At 42.6% G+C, this 19,129-nt stretch overlaps 1 protein-coding gene across 3 annotated transcripts in view; it reads left to right on the plus strand.

Annotated features, from left to right (window-relative positions):
• Nucleotides 1–1,767: 1,767 nt before the first annotated feature.
• The window catches only part of BOD1L1 (biorientation of chromosomes in cell division 1 like 1), a 44,596-nt gene continuing 27,234 nt past the window's right edge, over nucleotides 1,768–19,129 (plus strand). Inside the window, exons 1-8 of one of the 3 annotated variants that reach the window (XM_081812600.1) lie at nucleotides 1,768–2,106; nucleotides 2,819–3,433; nucleotides 4,049–4,198; nucleotides 6,494–6,660; nucleotides 7,945–8,056; nucleotides 8,714–8,852; nucleotides 9,816–9,888; nucleotides 12,265–18,388. In XM_081812600.1, coding sequence (XP_081668726.1) covers nucleotides 1,923–2,106; nucleotides 2,819–3,433; nucleotides 4,049–4,198; nucleotides 6,494–6,660; nucleotides 7,945–8,056; nucleotides 8,714–8,852; nucleotides 9,816–9,888; nucleotides 12,265–18,388 — 7,564 coding nt within the window. In that variant the 5' untranslated portion in view covers nucleotides 1,768–1,922. The remainder of the gene's footprint in view (nucleotides 2,107–2,818; nucleotides 3,434–4,048; nucleotides 4,199–6,493; nucleotides 6,661–7,944; nucleotides 8,057–8,713; nucleotides 8,853–9,815; nucleotides 9,889–12,264; nucleotides 18,389–19,129) is intronic. The other 2 variants (XM_081812598.1, XM_081812599.1) reach the window with 2 other exon arrangements.

The raw sequence follows: 19,129 nt of genomic DNA on the forward strand, positions 1-19,129 counted from the left end.
CCACTAGCTTGAACCATCTACAATTGCCATTTTTATAGAACAAAAACTGGCTAATATCAGCAGTTTCGAATTGTTGAGCTTAATCATTGATATTCTGACTCAGTAGTATTCTTTTTATGCAATCATTTGAACAACAGAATCTAAAATGCTAGATAGCTCTAAATAATGATCTTAACTGAACAATTTAAAAGGAAGGTGAGGAAGTAGCTTTAATCAGGAAAATACCACCTGCTGGCATTTTGGCCTTGCCTTTGGATGGATACAGGGCTGTGGCTTCTCCCTCTGGTGAGGCAGCTGTGACCACACCACACTCAAGTAAGCCCACAAGGATCAGTGTGGTCATAGGACCGTCCTCCACTTTCAGATCAGAGCTGACCTCGGTGGGAGACTAGACTGAAGTAGATGAGGACCCGGAATATAGGCAGAGGAAGAGGCTGCAGCAGTAATTTTAGGGTGGGTGGGTTTTATTTTTTATCTAATGCCTTTGCATTGTGCCTTAAAACATTTTTAAGATTGCTTGTCCTTTTCTTTTCCACCTGCTACATTTTGAAGGCACCTCTAAGATGTAACAATGTTTGCAGGATTTGCGGGGTTTTTTGTTTTTTTTTTTATCTTAGAACTTTAAAAAGCAGGTTACCTACTTTGTGTGGTGTTGACTCATTTTTCTCTATGGCCCACATAAGAAGAATTATAGTATCACAAGGCTGCAAGGTGCCTCAGGAAATGGAAATCAAATCTATCCTCTACTCCAGACTGAGCTGCATTCAAAAATAGCATTGTAATGTAAAAGGAGAAACACCTCCCCCATTCTGCAGAGAGAGCCTGAGGCCTAGAAGCTGGAAGGAACCAGCACCGGGCTCTTGGAGCACTGTCCAGGGAACTTTGGCTCCTCAGGTGGTCTATTGTGTTTTGTTTTAGGAAGAAACAAGTTTTAGGTACATTTCTTAAATAAATCCTTGTCCTCTTATTTTACTCACACTTTTGTGATTTTCTGCACATTTCAGACTTTTTGCCCCCTTTGCTCCTCTGTCTCTTGTGTATATTTCTCTAAGCTCTTTCTTCCTCTTTGCTTCTGTGGAAATCAAGGCTCAGTGCAAATGTCTTCTCTTTGTGAAGCATCCCCAGATTATCTTAAACATATCTAATCACTCTTCATTCCGCTCTTTCCCTACAGTAGATGGTGTGTTGTAGTACCTATCATCTGGTATTTTAATTGTCTGTGTCTGTTTCTCCTGCCGACCAGGAGAATCAGACCAGGTCTGATTTGTAGTGGACCAGTGACCAGCATGGTGCCTGTTATGGAGAAGACACTCAGTAACATAATTGTTGAATAAATAAATCGCCAGTTTTTATAGCAGGAAGATAATAGAAAGCCAGAAGTCTTGTTTTTGTTTTTCTAAAGTTTTCTTTCTTTTTCCTTCTTTTTTTGTAAGTTTAATAAAATTACACTCTGTATGTGTTCTTCAGTTTTCCTGGAGATCCTAATACTTATAAAAGGCTTACATTTTTCTGTTTAAAAAAAAAAAAGTTGTAGAGTCCGTAGGTTTATTTTATACCCAGGACTCAGCTTTAGTGAACATTTCTTCCCATATGCCCTGCCAGGGTTGGAGCAAGGAAGGCATCACCTGTAAGTGTGGGCTCTGGATAGTGTATTGTGTCCAGTTTTAAGGGTGTTTTGGTTTTTGTTTTGTCTGCTTTAGTATTTCCACTAGTGATACCAGTGATACAAAGTATACTGACTTTGTCGTAGGGTAGTGTATTTCCCACCGCCTGTTCTTTCCATATACTGAGATGTGGATTGGAGCAAATTAAGGTTGAACATATACGTAGTAGATACAGTTTTACCTAAAAGTAATTAATGCAAGTCATACGAAATTGTTTTTTACCTTTCTGTAAAAATTATCTTGTGTTTCAGATCAGGAATGTTGGAGTCTGGTATTGACCGAATTATTTCTCAGGTTGTGGATCCAAAGATCAACCACACATTCAGACCTCAAGTGGAGAAAGCTGTGCATGAGTTTTTGGCCACACTAAATCACAAAGAGGAAGCAAGTAGCAGCACAGCCCCCGAGGACGAGAAACCAGACTCTTCCCTCATTACACAAGGTGCCTTGCTTTTCCTCTTGGTCAGTCCCATTGCTTTGCTTCTTGAACCGAGTATCAAGTTAGGGATGTGTAGTTCCTTAAAATATCTCCCTCCATGGCTACTCTAGTGAAATTATATTTATTTTAAATATCACCTATTTTTCTCAACTGATAGAGCATTTCTTTTTTAGATTAATGCAAAGTAATAGACATTTTACTAATGTATTAAGCGTGTGTGTGTGTTTCAATAGAGAGAATAATTAACTAAAGAGAATTAGACTATTCTCAGATTTGCATGGTGGCTTTCCTATGATTCAGTATTAGAACAGTAGAGAATTTAGAATGTGCTGGGTATTAGTACTGGTATCCAAAAGTCTAAAGGAATATGAATGGTCTGTACAGCATATGTGTCTTGTAAAGATGACAGGGGCTTAATTCAGCAGAGGGGCTTACCTTCTGCATACATTTTTTCTTTCTTTTTCTTTTTTTTTCCTTAAGATTTATTTATTTTAGAGAGAGAGCACATGTACATGCACAAGCACAGGGAGGGGCAGAGGGAGAGGGAGAGAATCCTTAAGCAGACTTCCCGCCGAGTGCAGAGCCCCACATGGGGCTCAATCCCAGGACCCTGAGATCATGACCTGAGCCAAAATCAAGAGTCAGCCACTCAACCGACTGAGCCACCAAGGCGCCCCTGCATAAATTTTTTCTAACACTTATCTTTCCCTCGAAGGTGTCCCAGCTCCTGGACCCGGCGCTAATGTAGCCAATGATGCCATGTCAATCTTGGAAACCATAACTTCTCTTAACCAAGAAGCCAGTGCGGCCAGGGCTTCGACAGAAACGTCAAATGCCAAGACCAGTGAGAGAGCGTCCAAAAAACTCCCTTCTCAGCCAAGCATTGACACTAGTACTGAAAAAGAGAAAACTTCAGAGGACATAGCCGATAAAGAAAAATCTACACCTGACTCTGCAGGGGAAGGACAGGAGACAGCCCCTAAGTCTGAAGAATTTACTGATCTCCCTTGTCCAGTTGAAGAAATTAAAAGCCACACAAAAGAGAGCAATAGTTCAATTCTGCTAAATAAAGATGTTCAACAGGAAAGCAGTGACCAAAAAAACAAATCAACAGACAAAGGTGAAAAGAAGCCAGAGAGCAATGACAAAGGAGAAAGGAAGAAAGAAAAGAAGGAAAAGACCGAAAAGAAATTTGATCACTCAAAAAGGAGTGAGGACCTACAAAAAGTGAAAGAGGAAAAGCAAGCAAAGGAAAAAGAAGTAGAATGTTCAAAACTCCCTTCAGAAAAGAACAGTAATAAAGCTAAAAGCATTGAAGGGACAAAAGAAGGTATATAAAAACTCGCAAAAATCTTCAACTGTTTACACATTAAAGTGTCGGGGAGGGGGGGTGAAATTTGCCTTCAAATTTTAATAGCTTTATTTGATACTTGTGTTTCAAAAGCCTGAAAACTCATATCCCCTTTGCTAAAAAATGAAGAATAAACATTTGTATAGATTTCTATGCCGATGTACCAACTCACAAAGTAAATGAAGACAGAAGCTCTAAACCTTATAATTTAACTTGTAATTTATGCACATACATTATTCCAAGCAACTTAATTCATAGTTGTATATCCTAATCTTTAAAATATTCGTAAATATTATACTTTCTTAACATTTGCTTTTGTGTATGTCATTTACATCATATATTAGTAGTTATTTTTACAGAATACTAGTTTGCCTTTGTATTTTCTTGAAACAGCTCTACCTTGATGCTGGTTACAAATGAGAGATTTCTATTTCTTTTTTTTCTTTTTTTTTTTTGAGAGATTTTTATTTCTACAGTTGAAGATCTTTGACATGTACTTAATGCAGAAAATTATAAATGTAATTTAGGAATTGGGTGCTGAATATGTTCTTGTAACAACATGATTGATCTTCGTGTTTTATTTCCTTCTTGAAGATTGCTCTTTGATAGATTCTGATGTGGATGGACTTACAGACATCACAGTTAGCTCTGTCCATACCAGTGACCTTTCCTCTTTTGAAGAAGACACCGAGGAGGAAGTTGTAATGTCTGATAGCATGGAAGAAGGAGAGATTACATCAGATGGTAAAGCATTTTACTTAATAATGCCTCTGTGAAGCTTCCTTCGAGCATTGTTTGTATATTCAGATGGCTATATCGTGAAAGACAGTCTGGTCTAGTGGCAAAAGAGCGTGGGACTTTGTAGTTGGAAGATTTGTTTCTGGGTCCTAGCTCCGAGGTTATCTGTCTGAGCAAGCTTGGTAAGTTACTCAACAAGCCTTGGTTCTCCATCTCTTAACTCCATTCTTCAGGCTTATTACAAGAAATGGATGAGACCGTGTATATGAAGGTGCTGTATGTGTGGGTGTGTGTCTGGGTTTGTATGGCTGATGTTGAGGGAGACGGTCCACAGGACTGCCCTTACTTCTGATACCATTTGCGAATTTGGGGTCCCCAAGCCCACCCTTAGTTTTGATAATTCTCTAGAAGGACTCACAGAACTCACTGAAAGCTTTAAAATTTGTGGTTATGGTTTATTACAGCTGAGGGACACACATTAAAATCAGCCAAGTGAACAGGCACATCGGCCAGAGTCCAAGAAAGTTCCAAACATGGAGCTTCCAGTTGGCCTTTTCCTGTGGAGTCACGGAGAGCATTATTTTCCTGCCCCTGATGTCAGGCAATACATATGGCTAATTGCAAACCAGGGAAGCTCACATAAGCCTTGATATCCAAAGTTTTTGTTGGGGCTCCATCATGGAGACATAGTGTCTAATCTCAGTCCCCAGCCCCTCCGAAGGTCAGGCTACCCCATGGCCCAGATCTTCCAACCTAGATCATACTGTGAGATGATTTAGCTTGACCCAAGACCCCCAGGCAAACAGAAACACCTGTCAGACACGACATCCCAGAGACTTAGAGATTACCTCCCAGGAGCTAGACCACAGTCTTGCCTTGTCCCAGGGCAAGACCATACTTCTCTTTACACGTACTGTATTCCAGGCATTGTGTTATCACACTGCTCTGTGTACTAGCTACTGTAATCCTCACAACAGTCCTGGGAAGTAGGTCCAAGTGAGGAAACAAAGTCACCAGGAGGAGGGCTCCTGTTCAGGGTCACGCAGCTGTTGAGCTCCAGTGCCTATTTCAAACCTGAGTCTGGGCTTCTAACCAACATTTTGTGCTGCTCTGTATCACATGATTAAGTTCTGCTTATGACCTTTTTTTAAAAATCAAATATTTGCAACTACTTGTAAATAGCATCTTGTAAATTTGCTGTTGGCTTTTGGATAGAACACCTAGAGGAGAATAAGTAGATGCTTTTAATTCCACGGAAATATTTTTCAGTCTCCCATTTTGCATTCTTAGTAGCCCCAGGATGACCATTTCAAAAAGCAACATAGGTACTCATCTGCTTTTCATACCTCCTCATGAGGTCAGTTCTGTAGGCTCTATGTAGGATGATGAATGCCACTCATCCTGTGAGCACCCCACTTTCTGAAGCTGACGAAAATTCTCATTCTAGGTGCTTTTATGGGGCTTTCCAAGTATTTTCCTGGACAGGACTGGGTTTTCTATGTATGCGATCCAAAAAGTAATAAGGTGATTATTTTGAGAGTACTAAGTGGTAGGAAGTGAAAACCTTGTTTACAAGTTTCCTACTTAGCTGTGTCATGGGGCAACATACCCACCTTCCTAGGATAGAGATGTTTTGTTAATTTTTTTTAAGATTTTATTTATTGATTTGAGAGAGAGAGCATGAGCAGGGGGAGGGGCAAAGGGAGAGGGAGAAGCAGACTCCACGCTGAGCAGGGAGCCTGACTCGGGGGCTTAATTAATCCCAGGACCCTGAGATCATGACCTGAGCTGAAGTCAGATGCTTAACCGACTGAGCCACCCAGGTGCCCCAAGGTAGAGGGGTTTTAGTATATACTTGGTGTAGGGCCAGTTATCGACTCTTGACTTATTATCATTAAAATCTCAAATTAAAAAAAAAATCTCAAGCCCACTTTAAAGTGTGGCTTCAAGTAAATTTATTCACTTTTACAGTTTTACAGTGGTAGAACATTCATACCACGTCCACTGACATACAAATGAGAATTAACTATTTGTCAAGGAATCGTAAATGGCGATAAGATCTGATTTTTCTTCGCTTTCTTTATGTGTGAGGAGCTAATTGTAAGAAATAAATTAAGATATGGATTACAGCCTTTAAAAATGTTTGTTTCTGATTTTTTACATACTGATATTTCCCATTGGACCTACAAATACACTTGAACTACATGGGTGCTGTTTTTGCCACTTGATGTTGATAAAGCATGGTGTTGATTTTATTGGTCATTTACCGAAGCACTCCTTTTTCTATTGGCTTTCTTCCAGATGAGGAGAAGAACAAGCAGAACAAAACAAAAACTCAAACCAGTGATCCCAGTGAAGGAAAAGCAAAAAGTGTACGGCACTCTTATGTTCACAAACCATATCTTTACTCAAAGTATTACAGTGATTCTGATGATGAGCTTACTGTAGAACAACGGCGCCAGTCAATTGTAAGTCAGACTCGATCTGTTGCTCTTTTAACCTATTCAGCTGGGTTGACAAACTTGGCTAGTCTGTGTGCAAGGTACTGGGAAGCACAGTAAACTGACATGTTGGTATTGCCTTCAGGAACCTGTCATTTAATGAGGCAGAACAGACATAAACATGGGACATAGGTGTTCGTGTCATTATGATCAATAGTGAGAACTTGGTAACGAATGCTTCACAGTATGGACATGTTTGAATCCAGTGTGGATTGAGTCATACAAAGAGGATATGCAGCCATCAACATAATATGAAGAGGGGGGTGCAGTCTACATATTTTCTAGTTACAAGATGGGTCCTTGGATTATTAACAGCTTCTTAGAGAAAAAAATTGCCACCTCATATGTGTACATGTTTTAAGATGACTTAACAGTTTTAGAAACATTAAAATATGGAGAGCACATTTTAGAATGAGGAAATGTTATTGCACAGAAAATTATTTGAAGGAAATAGAAATGCTGATAGATAGTGGCTTATCTCTTGAGAAACTTGCTTCATCAGGAGTTACGCCTATACTTAGGATTTTTGGCACGTTGAGACTGAGTTCTGAGCGGGAAAGGGGTGGTGGGAGTAACCCACAATGACTGGATTCTTGTTTTTTTTTAAATAGGAAAGCAAAAGTCCCACATTCAAAACCTGGGTCCTGAGAGCATAACCACCAAGTTGTATTTGTTGTAGGACTAGCTGTCTCTTAAATCTGCACAACTTTCTCCTTTAAGAATAATTTAAAAATTATGGAGCTTTGCCTATGTATACTTGATGTTCATACATATTTTCACAGCTGCCTTTGTTTTTTTGAGAGAGAGAAAGAGAGCAGTGGGGCAGAGGGAGACAGAGAGAGAGAATCTTAAGCAGGCTCCATGCCCAGCACAGAGCCCCACATGGGGCTCAGTCTCACAACCCTGAGATCATGACCTGAGCTAAAATCAGGAGTCAGATGCTTAACTGACTGAGCCACCCGGGTGCACCCCACAGCTCTCCTTATAATTAAACTAACTGGTTTATTAAACCACCATTTCTCAAAATGATACCTTTCCCATTCTTTAAACTAATGACAGTCTGAAAGAGTAATAGAAAATTTGCACATCTGTCTCTTATTCTTCTGGTAGCTTTGAAATTGTGTAATGAATATGCACCTTTGCAAAGCCCATTATTTTGTAAGAACATTTGAAGGGCAAACTTTTTTTTTTGGTGTTTTTGCTTTTTCCTGATAGTCGGTCAGGATAATTGTGAATAATTTGTGGTTTTAGGCTAAAGAAAAAGAAGAGAGGCTTTTAAGAAGGCAAATTAATAGAGAGAAACTTGAAGAAAAACGAAAGCAGAAAGCTGAAAAGACAAAGTCTTCGAAAGCTAAGATTCAAGGTATAGGAGGTGTTAACTTTAATATTTTAAATATCTTATATACTTCATTATTTTCTAGATATTTGTATATTACTTATGAGATGATTATAAAATATAATGATCTAAATTGCATCTCAAAAAACTGCTGTATTAAAAAAATAATCTGTTTTCAGGTATGGGAGATTTCCTTTTTAATCTGATGTGTTGAATCACTTTTTTAATTATATTTCTGTGTCTAAACATTCTGTCAGGTGCCAGCTTATACAAGTCACATTTTAGCAATTTATTTTCCAGTGGTTGTGGAATGAATTATCACTGGAAAATGAATTGTTAACCCGTGAGTAATCAAGCCTTGCTGGTGATATTAGTAGAATTAATCAATGCTTTAGGTTAACTGAAGTGTCAGACATTTATCTGGAATATTTCACTGAACAAAACTGAACTTAGTCTGGGCACTGATCCTGTGTAATATACAAAAATACATATGTATATGTGCATTTGAAATAAGAAAGGTAAGACTCTTCCATCTAAAATATTATTTTTATTCCAGCACAACTTAAGGGTGTTAAAGTCATCTAGCATTTTTACAGTGATTAGAAAATCTTAATGAGAAAGAAGTACTAACACTGTTTATAAACTCTGTTCTGAAATACAGTTTATTGATTGTTTCTTTCCTAGGCAAAAATAGTGTAGATTTAGAAGAATCATCAACAAAGATTGTGGAACCTAAAACCCCCAGAATTAAAGAAGTCCTTAAAGAACGGAAAGTTTTAGAGAAAAAAGTAGCCTTAAGCAAAAAAAGAAAGAAAGATTCAAGGTATGTATTTTATCTGGCAGCTTTCCCATTGTAACATTCCCCTGGCATGCTTTCAGAAGAGAGGCATTGACAGGGACAGTAAAGAGCCATACTTTGAACGTTTGTGTCATTATTGCATGTTTATGAAAACTGTCGGATTTCACTTCCCGTAGCATAATTCATTGTGTTGATATCTGTATTTCAAAGTAGTGTATCGTAATCATTTTTGGAGGGTGGATCCCCAGAAAAACGCACATGTTTTTTTTTTAAACTCACAGTTGTTTCTAGAATTTCAGAGTTCGTGGACCCTCCCTCTAGAATACTCAGGAAGTATCTCCACTGTGGACATTCAATAACGTCTACAGTGACTGCATCCATTTTCCAGGCTTGCTAGGCATTCTCTTCAACAATATCTCATGTATCTCCCCATAAACCAGAGGGCTGAACCAAATTCTTACTTATCATTGCATTATATTTAATTCTATAGAATTAGAAAGCTGAAGTGGCTCTGAAGTCCTTGGAGCCAAAAGCTATGATCAGGATGCAATTATGGACATTTGTCATAGACTTCAAGGTAGCAGAATCAATAATTTGCAGAACTCAGTGAGAGGAGTCTGCTCTCAGTTTTCTTACTGTACCTAATTCCTATTGATCTGAATAAATCCTACTACCCTATTTACTCAAAAGATGGTAAGACTTTCAAAATCTAATTATAACCCATAAAATATTCATCTTCAAGCAACAAATTAGGAATTTTTTTTCAAGTATACTTTCCTTTAGCGCCAAGAGTAAGTTATCTGTGTCACACTGGCGATTATGTTTGCTTCTGTTGACTATGATAGGAGTTAAATTGAAATGTAACAAGCCTTCATTTATGGATCAAGTGTTTATAATAAAGGAAAACTAAGCTTTTTTTTTTTTTAACCTTCCTGAGAAATATTTGATTCAAATAAAGTTCATGTATGACTCTTTCCTCCCACTTAGGAATGTTGAAGAGAATTCTAAAAAGAAACCTCAATCTGAAGAAGATTCCAAAGAAACTCTCAAGACAAGTGAGGTGTGTCTTAATTAATAAAACCCATTTTAAATGATCTTTTGTTAGATACAGGCCATTCAGTCCTTTGGAGTAAAACTTAGAAATTCAATTTTATCTTTTCCAAGTTAAATTAAAAATCCCTCATTTTCAGCATCTTGAACCCACATCCTATTATGGCCCAAATTCCTCATTTTGACCAGTTGATTCATGTAATCTTTTATCCAGGTAACAGCTACTTTTTTCTACTTTCCTTTCCCTCACCCCCCAACTCCCCACCCCTGTTTCTTATATTGGCAATAACAAAATTGCTAGTAATGATAATAAGAAAGAAAGGGGAGGTGGTGCCTGGGTGGCTCAGTGAGTTAAACGTCTGCCTTTGGCTCAGGTCATGATCCCAGAGTCCCAGGATCAAGCCCCACATTGGGCTTCCTGCTCAGTGGGGTGTCTACTTCTCCCTCTACCCCTCCCCCTGCTCATGCTCCCTCTCTCTCACGCTCTCTCTTTCTCTCTCTCAAATAAATAAATAAAATCTTTAAAAAAAAAAAAAATAGAGGGCGCCTGGGTGGCTCAGTTGTTAAGTGTCTGCCTTCGGCTCGGGTCATGATCCCAGGGTCCTAGGATCGAGTCCCATGTCGGGCTCCCTGCTCAGCAGGAAGCCTGCTTCTCCCTCTCCCACTCCTCCTGTTTGTGTTCCCTCTCTCAGTGTCTCTCTGTCAGATAAATAAATAAAATATTTTTTTAAATAAATAAATAAAAAAGAAAGGGGAGGGGGGCTAAAATCCCTCTGCATAGCAGACCATCCATCTCATTCTCTTGCATTCCTCATCCACAAATGTACATAATTTCGTAGAGTGGATGTAATCTTGCAAAATGATTTTAACATTCCCTCTTACTCATGTTACCTTGTAAGCTTGTAATTACTATATTTAATGATTGTGCAGTGTTATATCGAATAGACATACCATCATTTAAGCATTTCCTTAGAGTTGAGCACTTAGATTACTTCCAAGATCTGATCAATTTAGATAGTAAAAATTATGTTCAATGAATGTTTGGATTATTTTCTTGGGATAAACTTTTACTTTCACTGGGTTTAAATCCTTATTTACTCTGCCATGTTTATAATTCTGAAGCCAAACTTTTTTTTTTTTTAGTGGGCTTCCACGCCAAACCTGGGGCTCAAAATTACAACCCTGAAACCAAGAGTCATATGCTCTCTACCAACTGAGCCAGCCAGGCGCCCCTATTCCCAAACTATATTAACATTTCCAAGGGAAAACTAATAATTTAGAGATTATTTATTCGTATCCAATAAGTAATCTTGATTTCTTTATTCACAAATTACAGATATATTTATGAGTAGATCCTGATGTTTTAATGGCATGTTTTAAAATATTTATTCACGTCAGTTGGTTGAAACTTATTGTAAAATTGAGTTGATAAAATCCTTGTTTTTTCTTTGATGAATTTTAAAGTATTTTTTAAGATTTCACTGCGCCCTACTCCCTGAGTTAGTAGAATTGCATTAATCTTTATGTTAAATGGTAAGAAGGTACAGTGATAAACTGACCCAGAGACACAGAGATCTTCTGAGAACTTCATTCCATTATTTGAATAAGAGTAATTACTGGTAGTAGTCAGTGAGACTGTACTAAAGTGTGTTTGATCAGCATTCATTCATTAATATTAATAATCTCCTCAGTGCCATATCGTGGGACAGGGAGGAAGGGCCAGATGCACTGGTCCATCACTGTCTTCCTTTGGTTACATAAACATACGCATGCTTTATATGTGATATGGTTACTGTTAGAGTGAGTTATTGTGTGCATTTGAAACTTCCAAGTAGAATGTCCTACAAGTAGCCTGGATTCATGAGGTTTCCATAAATAATTCAGACTCCTAAATTAAAACGTTAGGAAACCTTTATTTCAGTATAAAATTTTTAAATTGTCTTCATCATCACAGACTATGCTTTGGGACTAAAAAGAACATCACACTGTCATTTCGTGCAGCTTATATTTATTAATGGCATTAATGGCTACTGGGTATTAGTGAGCTTTAACAATTTGGAGTTAAAGGCCTCCCAAATGCATGGACAAGTCTCAGGAATAATAACTAGTCTGTGCACAGATGTCTGTGATGTAGTGGGAAGAGTACTCAATTGAGAATGAAATCCCCTCAGTTTATTGCGTGGGTATCAGGTTATGAAGGCACTCTGAGCTTCAGTTTCCTGGTGCATAAAATGAGGTCACCAGTACCTACCACAGGCTGCTGGCTGAGATTAAGTAACATGTGACACATGACAGCATTCAGCATATCCAATGTTCCCAAATGTTAAGTTTGAATATAAAAATCGATTTTAGTATTGCTCATATTTTAACTTTTATTTTCTTACAGCATTGTGAAAAGGAAAAGGTGTCTTCTTCAAAGGATCTGAAGCATGTTTATGTAAAAAGTGAACTAAGTAAACCTGCCCGGAGACTTTCAGAATCTTTGCATTCAGCTGACGAAAACAAAAATGAACCCAAAATAGAAAGAGAACATAAAAGACGCACATCTACCCCTGTTGTGGTGGAAGGGTCACAGGAAGAGCCTGATACAAGAGATGGGAAAAGGCAAGCGGAACGGTCAGAAATTGGCACAGAAGAGCCCCAGAAACAGAAAAGCACACTTAAAAATGAAAAGCATCTAAAAAAAGATGATTCTGAAATACCACATGTGAAAAGCCTACCTAAGAAAGAGGCAAAATCCTCCAAGGAGAAGCCTGAAAAAGAGAAGACTCTGTCAGAAGACAAATTGTCTACAAAACATAAATATAAAGGTGACTGTCTGCATAAAACAGGTGATGAGACTGAGCTTCACTCTTCGGAGAAAGGTTTAAAAGTGGATGAAAATATTCAAAAGCAAAGTCAGCAAACAAAACTTTCTTCAGATGATAAAACTGAACGAAAAAGTAAACATAAGAATGAAAGGAAATTATCAATTTTAGGCAAAGATGGAAAGCCAGTTTCTGAATATATTATAAAAACAGATGAGAATGTTCGTAAAGAAAACAATAAAAAAGAGAAGCACATACCAGCCGAGAAGACTAAGGCGGAGCACAAATCAAGAAGATCGAGTGATTCTAAAATTCAGAAAGATTCTCTGAGTTCCAGGCAACATGGAATCACATTACAGAGAAGAAGTGAAAGTTATTCAGAGGATAAGTGTGATACAGACTCAACTAATTTAGATAGTAATTCAAAACCAGAAGAGGTAGTTCACAAGGAGAAGCGAAGAACAAAGAGCCTACTAGAAGAGAAACTTACGTTAAAGTCTAAACCAAAAAGTCAAGGCAAACAGTTAAAAGTAGTTGAAATGGAATTACAAGAAAGTGTCACAAAACAGGCAGCCACTCCAAAATCAGATAAGGAGAAGAACACAGAAGAGATCGACCCAGATAGACAGCGAAAGTCTAAAGCTGAAGACAAACCTTTTGAGGAAGCTGGGGTTGAAGCTGTATTGGACAGTGCCGCTTCCTCAGCACATGGTACACAGAAGGATTCTAGTCACAGAGCCAAGTTACCATTAGCAAAGGAGAAATATAAGGCTGATAAGGAGTCAGGCTCCTCCAGACCTGAGAGGAAGTTATCAGATGGGCACAAAAGCAGAAGCTTAAAGCACGGTAGTAAGGAAGTGAAAAAGAAGGAAGAAAACAAATCAGATGACAAGGATGGTAGAGAAGTTGACGGTAATCATGAAAAGACCAGAGGGAGTAGTTCGGTTGTGGAAAAGAAATTAAGTAGAAGGTTGTGTGAAAACCGAAGAGGAAGCTTATCCCAAGAAATGACCAAAGGAGAAGAAAAATCAGCAGCAAACTCCTTGAGTACTCCCAATAGTTCCTCTGTTCAGAAACCAAAAAGGGGCAGTGATACCACATTAATGCCTGAACAAGAGCCAATGGAAATTGATTCTGAGCCAGCTGTTGAAAATGCATTTGAAGTATCTAAAACCCAAGACAGCAGCAATAGTAGTTCTCAGCAAGATATTGACTCTGAAAATGTTATGAAACAAAAAACCACTATCATGGTTCTAAAGGATGAATTAAGAACTTCCACAGTAGATTCAAAAACAGCAGCTCCAGCCTGTAAATCAGGACGTGGAACCGGAGTTGTTAGTAATTCTGAAAAGCACGCTAACCATAAAGGCACCCTGACCAGGAAAGTGCATTTCCAAAGTGCTGTGTCCAAACTGAACCCTGGGGAGAAAGAACCCATTCAACAGGGAGCTCATGAAACCAATACAGACTCTGAAACTAGTCCTAGACTATTGTCTCGAGCCCCATCAGAAAATGATAGGGCACAAAAGAATTTGAAAAACACAACCCGACCCACTGAAGAACATGTAGCTCAAGGAGATGCTGGTCATGAACATTCCCTCAATTCAGATCTCTCACCGTCCTTAAGTTCAGTAACTGTGATGCCTCAGAAACAATCTCGTGGTACTGATGTAAGTCCTTTGATTGACACAAGGACTACTTTAGAAGGTAGCACAGCCAGCACCTCCCTTGTGGAGCACTCTGATATTCCTAACCAAAGTTGGACTGTTAGGGAATCAGAAGTCCCTGGGACAAGAGACAGCAAAGAAGGTGGGGCAGTTTCCACAGTAGATGCACTGGCAAAAGCAAGCATGGATGGCAGAAGACACATTCCAGAAGGTTTCCAGCCTGCTGTGCTGCACACTAAACAAGGAAAAGTAAATGTGCCTGTTGGTAGCAAGTTAATAGACGTGAATACGGAAAATGGGAATGCTCACAAAGAAGGCGGCTTGATGGACATGGCCAGGAAGGAAAGTGACTTCAACACAGGGCCCAGTTCAAAGCAGACAGCGAGAGGTGTCCTAGAAAATGGCAAAAAACATGGCATCACTGTTGACCCTGTGGTAGGCATGAGTACAGAAAAAGGTGCTGAGACTGTGGAACCTAAATGTAGTAGTGGCCCAGGTGAAATGGAAAACACATCAACTGTGGTTGAAGGAAGGACTGAAAATAGTGAAGTAGACACCAGCGCTGGAAGTAACACTGCTTCTTCAGTTTTACAGCAAAGGAACAGAAAAACTGCCAATGGGACAGCGGGGTCTGGCAGAGCCGAAAAGACTTCTTTTGCCACTAGCACTGCAGGGAAGGATGAAGGTGTTCCCCCAAACGCAGTAAAGGCAGGGCATGCCACGACCACTTCCTCAGAAACAGGAGAGGGTGAGGTGGCTGTGCCCTGCACGAGCATTGAGGCCGACGAAGGCTTCATAACAGGAGCATGCTCTAGAAACAATCCTCTTCACACTGGGGCAGAAGCCAGCGAATGCACTGTTTTTGCGGCAGCTGAAGAAGGTGGAGGCGTTGTCACAGAAGGATTTGCCGAAAGTGAACCCTTCCTCACAAGCACCAAGGAGGGGGAGAGTGGAGAGTGTGCTATGGCTGAATCTGAAGAAAGGGCAGTGGACCCTGTGACTGCTCACGAAGGTACAGTTGAAGACAGTGTCAACAGCGGTGTGACAGAAGAGAAGGATGATGCCGTCACCAGTGCTGGCTCTGAAGAAAAATGTGACGGTTCTTCACGTCGAGGCTCAGAAATGGCTGAAGGAACTGTTACCTTTATTAGTGAGGTTGAAAGCGATGGCGCGGTGACAAGTGCTGGGACAGAAATAAGGGGGGGTTCCTTAAGCAGTGAAGAGGTGGATGGGTTCCGGAGAAATACGGCGAGAATGGGCCCCAAAAAAGAAACTGAGGGGACTGTGACATGCACCGGGGCAGAAAGGAGAAGCGCTACCTCTGTCATGTGCTCAGTGACAGGTGCCGAGCGACAGGAGGAGCGCGTGGTTGCAGGGGCAGCCGTGGCCCTTGTCGGTAACGACCCGCCACCTGGAACCGGTGCCCCCCAGGAAGGAGACGCTTCTGTGAATGACGGGGCGGAAGGCGAAAGTGCCGTCACCAGCACAGGGATAACAGAAGACGACGGAGAGGGGCCGGCGAGCTGCACAGGCTCAGAAGAGGGCAGCGAGGGCTTTGCTCTAAGTTCTGAATCAGAAGACAGTGCAGAGGGTGCAATGGATAGCACGGTCGCCAAAGAAGCCCCTAACGTGCCATCAGTCGCTGCTGGGCCATGTGATGACGAAGGAATTGTAACGAGCACCGGTGCAAAAGAGGAGGATGAGGAAGGTGAAGGGGTGGTGACCAGTACTGGAAGGGGAAATGAAATCGGGCACGCATCCACTTGCACTGGGACAGAGGAGGAGAATGAAGGGGTATCGATTTGTGGAAGTGCCGAGGAAGGCGACAGTCAGATTGGCACTGCGGCAGGGCACGCGGGAGCTGAGGCCGGAGCCACCATCACCAATGCCAACGAGAGCAACGTTGACAGCATGAGTGGTGCAGACAAGGGCATGAAACATACGGAGATCTGCTCCAGTGCGAAAGGGGTCGTCGAAAGCAGCGTGACCAGTGCGGCTTCAGGGAAGGGTGAAGTAGTTCCAGTTCCCGAAGGTTGCGAGGGTCCCATGACTAGTGCGGCTTCAGGTCAGAGTGACAGTTTGCCAACGAGAAAAGAAAAAGTTGATGATACCACAATTTCCACTGGCTTGGTGGGGGGCAGTTACGAGGTACTTGCGTCCAGGGCAGTCCCAGAATGTGAAGCTGGTCACACGTCGCCCGGTGGAAAAGAAGATGAAAGTGTCATCACCTCAGTGGACAATGAAGAATGCGATGGCCTTATGGCCAGGACAGCCAGTGACAGGGTTACCAACCACGCTTGTTTAGCTGGGGTTAAGAGTCCAGGCAAGGGCTTGATGATTTCCACCAGTAGCACGCATGACTACACCGCTCAGTTGAGCACAGTTGCAGATGTGGCCGAAGGTCATTCCAGCATGCTGAGAGCCGGAGAAAATATGGAAGGCACCAGAATAAACATGGAGGAATTTGAGGCCCCCATGCCCAGTGCAGTGTCAGGAGGTGGGAGCCCAGGCCCTGCTGTGAGAAGTGAAGAGAAAGACGAGTGTGCCATGATTTCCACGAGCCTAGGGGAAGAGTTCGAAGTGCCCATTTCCAGCGCCACGACTGTCACGTGTGCGGAAAGTCAGCAGCCAATGGCCACCGTGGAAGACGGCGCTCAGGGCCCAGGCTTGCTGGGCACCGACGACTTCGAGGGCCCCACGCCCAGCGCACCCACAGCACTGGAGAGCCCGCTCGCCTCAACCAGCAAGGAGGACAAAGACGAGTGCGCGCTCATCTCCACCAGCATAGCAGAGGAGTGCGAGGCTTCTGTTGGCGGCGCCCATGCCGGAAGTGAGAAGGCGCGACCCGCCACTGTCCTGGAAGAAAAAGACGGGAGCGCCATCATCTCCACCAGCTCGGGAGAAGACTGCGAGGGCCCCGTGTCTAGCGCCGCCCCTCGGGAGGACGGCCAGCCCTCAGTCACGCGAGCGGAGGAGATCAGCGACACCGCCATGATTTCCACCAGCACCTCCGAAGGCCGCGAGGCAGTCATGATGGGTGCAGTCCCACAGGACGACGAGCCGCCTGGCACGGAAAGGATGGAGGACTTGGGCGACGCAGCCATCATTTCCACCAGCACGGCCGAGTGCGTGCCGGCGCTCGCCGGCCTCAGCAAGCAGGAGGAGAACCCCCAGACTGCAAGCAACACGGAGGGCAAAGAGCCCCCGTCGGCCGCCAGGATGAGCGAGGGCGACGACCCGAGGCCCAGCCTGTTGGCCGCCAACAGCTGTCCGCGCCCTGGGCCGCCGGCAGGGGGCAGAGCAGCGGGCGCCGAGGAGGGGCGCCACAGGGCGGCAGTCAGTGCGTCCTCTGCGGCGGGCGCTCAGCCACGTGCTGCGCGAGCTCCGGAGGAGGAGCACGGCCAGGACGGCCCCCGCGAGGTGCCGCTGGCGGGGAAGGGACCGAGGGAGAGCAGTTTGCGCCTCGTAAATGCAGCAGAGAGGAGTGCGTGGCTGAGCTCTGCTCAGATTGGACAGGGGAGTCGGGAGGCAGCTACCACAGGGCACAGCACCTGTCGGGCGGGGAGGGGTGTGCGGAGGGGAGCGGACTCACCTGAGGATCTGACGGGACCAGAGCAAACGGCGGGCCCGACGGCTGAGGACTCCTCCCTCGGGATCCGCTGCTTGCCGGCAGTAAGTCCCGGTGCTGAGAAAGCCGAAGACGCGCCACCTGCCAGAGACGCTGCAGCAGAGCCGTCCTACCCTGAGCAGTCCTGGCCCGCGGGCCCCGTGAACACCACCACCACTGAATGTGTTAATGGCCAGGAGTCAGAAATTGGCCCTTCCCACGTGCCAGTCCCTCCAGCTGCCTACCGTGTAGCCCTGTCTGCTCCAAACTGTGAGCAGGACTTGACTAGAAAGAGTGATCACAATGGCAGACGTCTGGTTCAAGGGTCCAGTGAGAAAGCAGGAGATGGTAATGGCATGAGGAAGCCATCCCAGGAGGAAGGGGACCTCAAGGTCACTGTTCCTCCTGAAGAAAATTTGCATGACATAGGTGAGAATCTAATTGCACATTGTAGCGTTTTACAAAGATGATTGCATGTAGAGTACATTTAAGACAGTCTTCCGAGAGGATTTTGGTTCCAGAATGTCATAAAATAACTTCTCAAATGGGAAGGTTGAACTTAGAAGCTTGGGTTTAAAAACTGAAAACCTTAGACCCATTTCTCGTATGCTAGGAGAGCAGAGGCAGGAGGCTGGCAGACAGGAAGTCAGCCAGCCATGTGCAAGTTGCTAAACCTTTGACCCTCGGGTTTCTCGTTAGTAGAAATGAACACTACCTTACAACAGACCTGTGAAAGGAGTATTTTTTTTATCACCCTCATTTTACAAATGAGGAAATGGGTTCTGAGTGTTTAAATAACTTGGATAGTACTTGGGGCCTGTTAGAAAAAAATTACCTTTGAGCTTTAGTTTTCTGTTGTATAAAATGGGGATAATCATGCAACAACAAACACGCCCTCATCTGATGTGCTATGGACTTGTGATATGTGTCAGTTCAGTCTGGCTAGCTACTTACGATCAGGGGAGCACTTTTTTTTTTTTTTATTCTTATGTTAATCCCCATACATTACATCATTAGTTCTAGATGAAGTGTTCCATGATTCATTGTTTGTGCATAACACCCAGTGCTCCATGCAGAACGTGCCCTCCTCAATACCCACCACCAGGCCAACCCATCCTCCCACCCCCCCTCCCCTCTAGAACCCCCAGCCTGTTTTTCAGAGTCCATCAT

Source organism: Leptonychotes weddellii, chromosome 2, assembly GCF_054177405.1.
Source record: "Leptonychotes weddellii isolate Sample4059 chromosome 2, ASM5417740v2, whole genome shotgun sequence".
Lineage (NCBI taxonomy): Eukaryota > Metazoa > Chordata > Mammalia > Carnivora > Phocidae > Leptonychotes > Leptonychotes weddellii.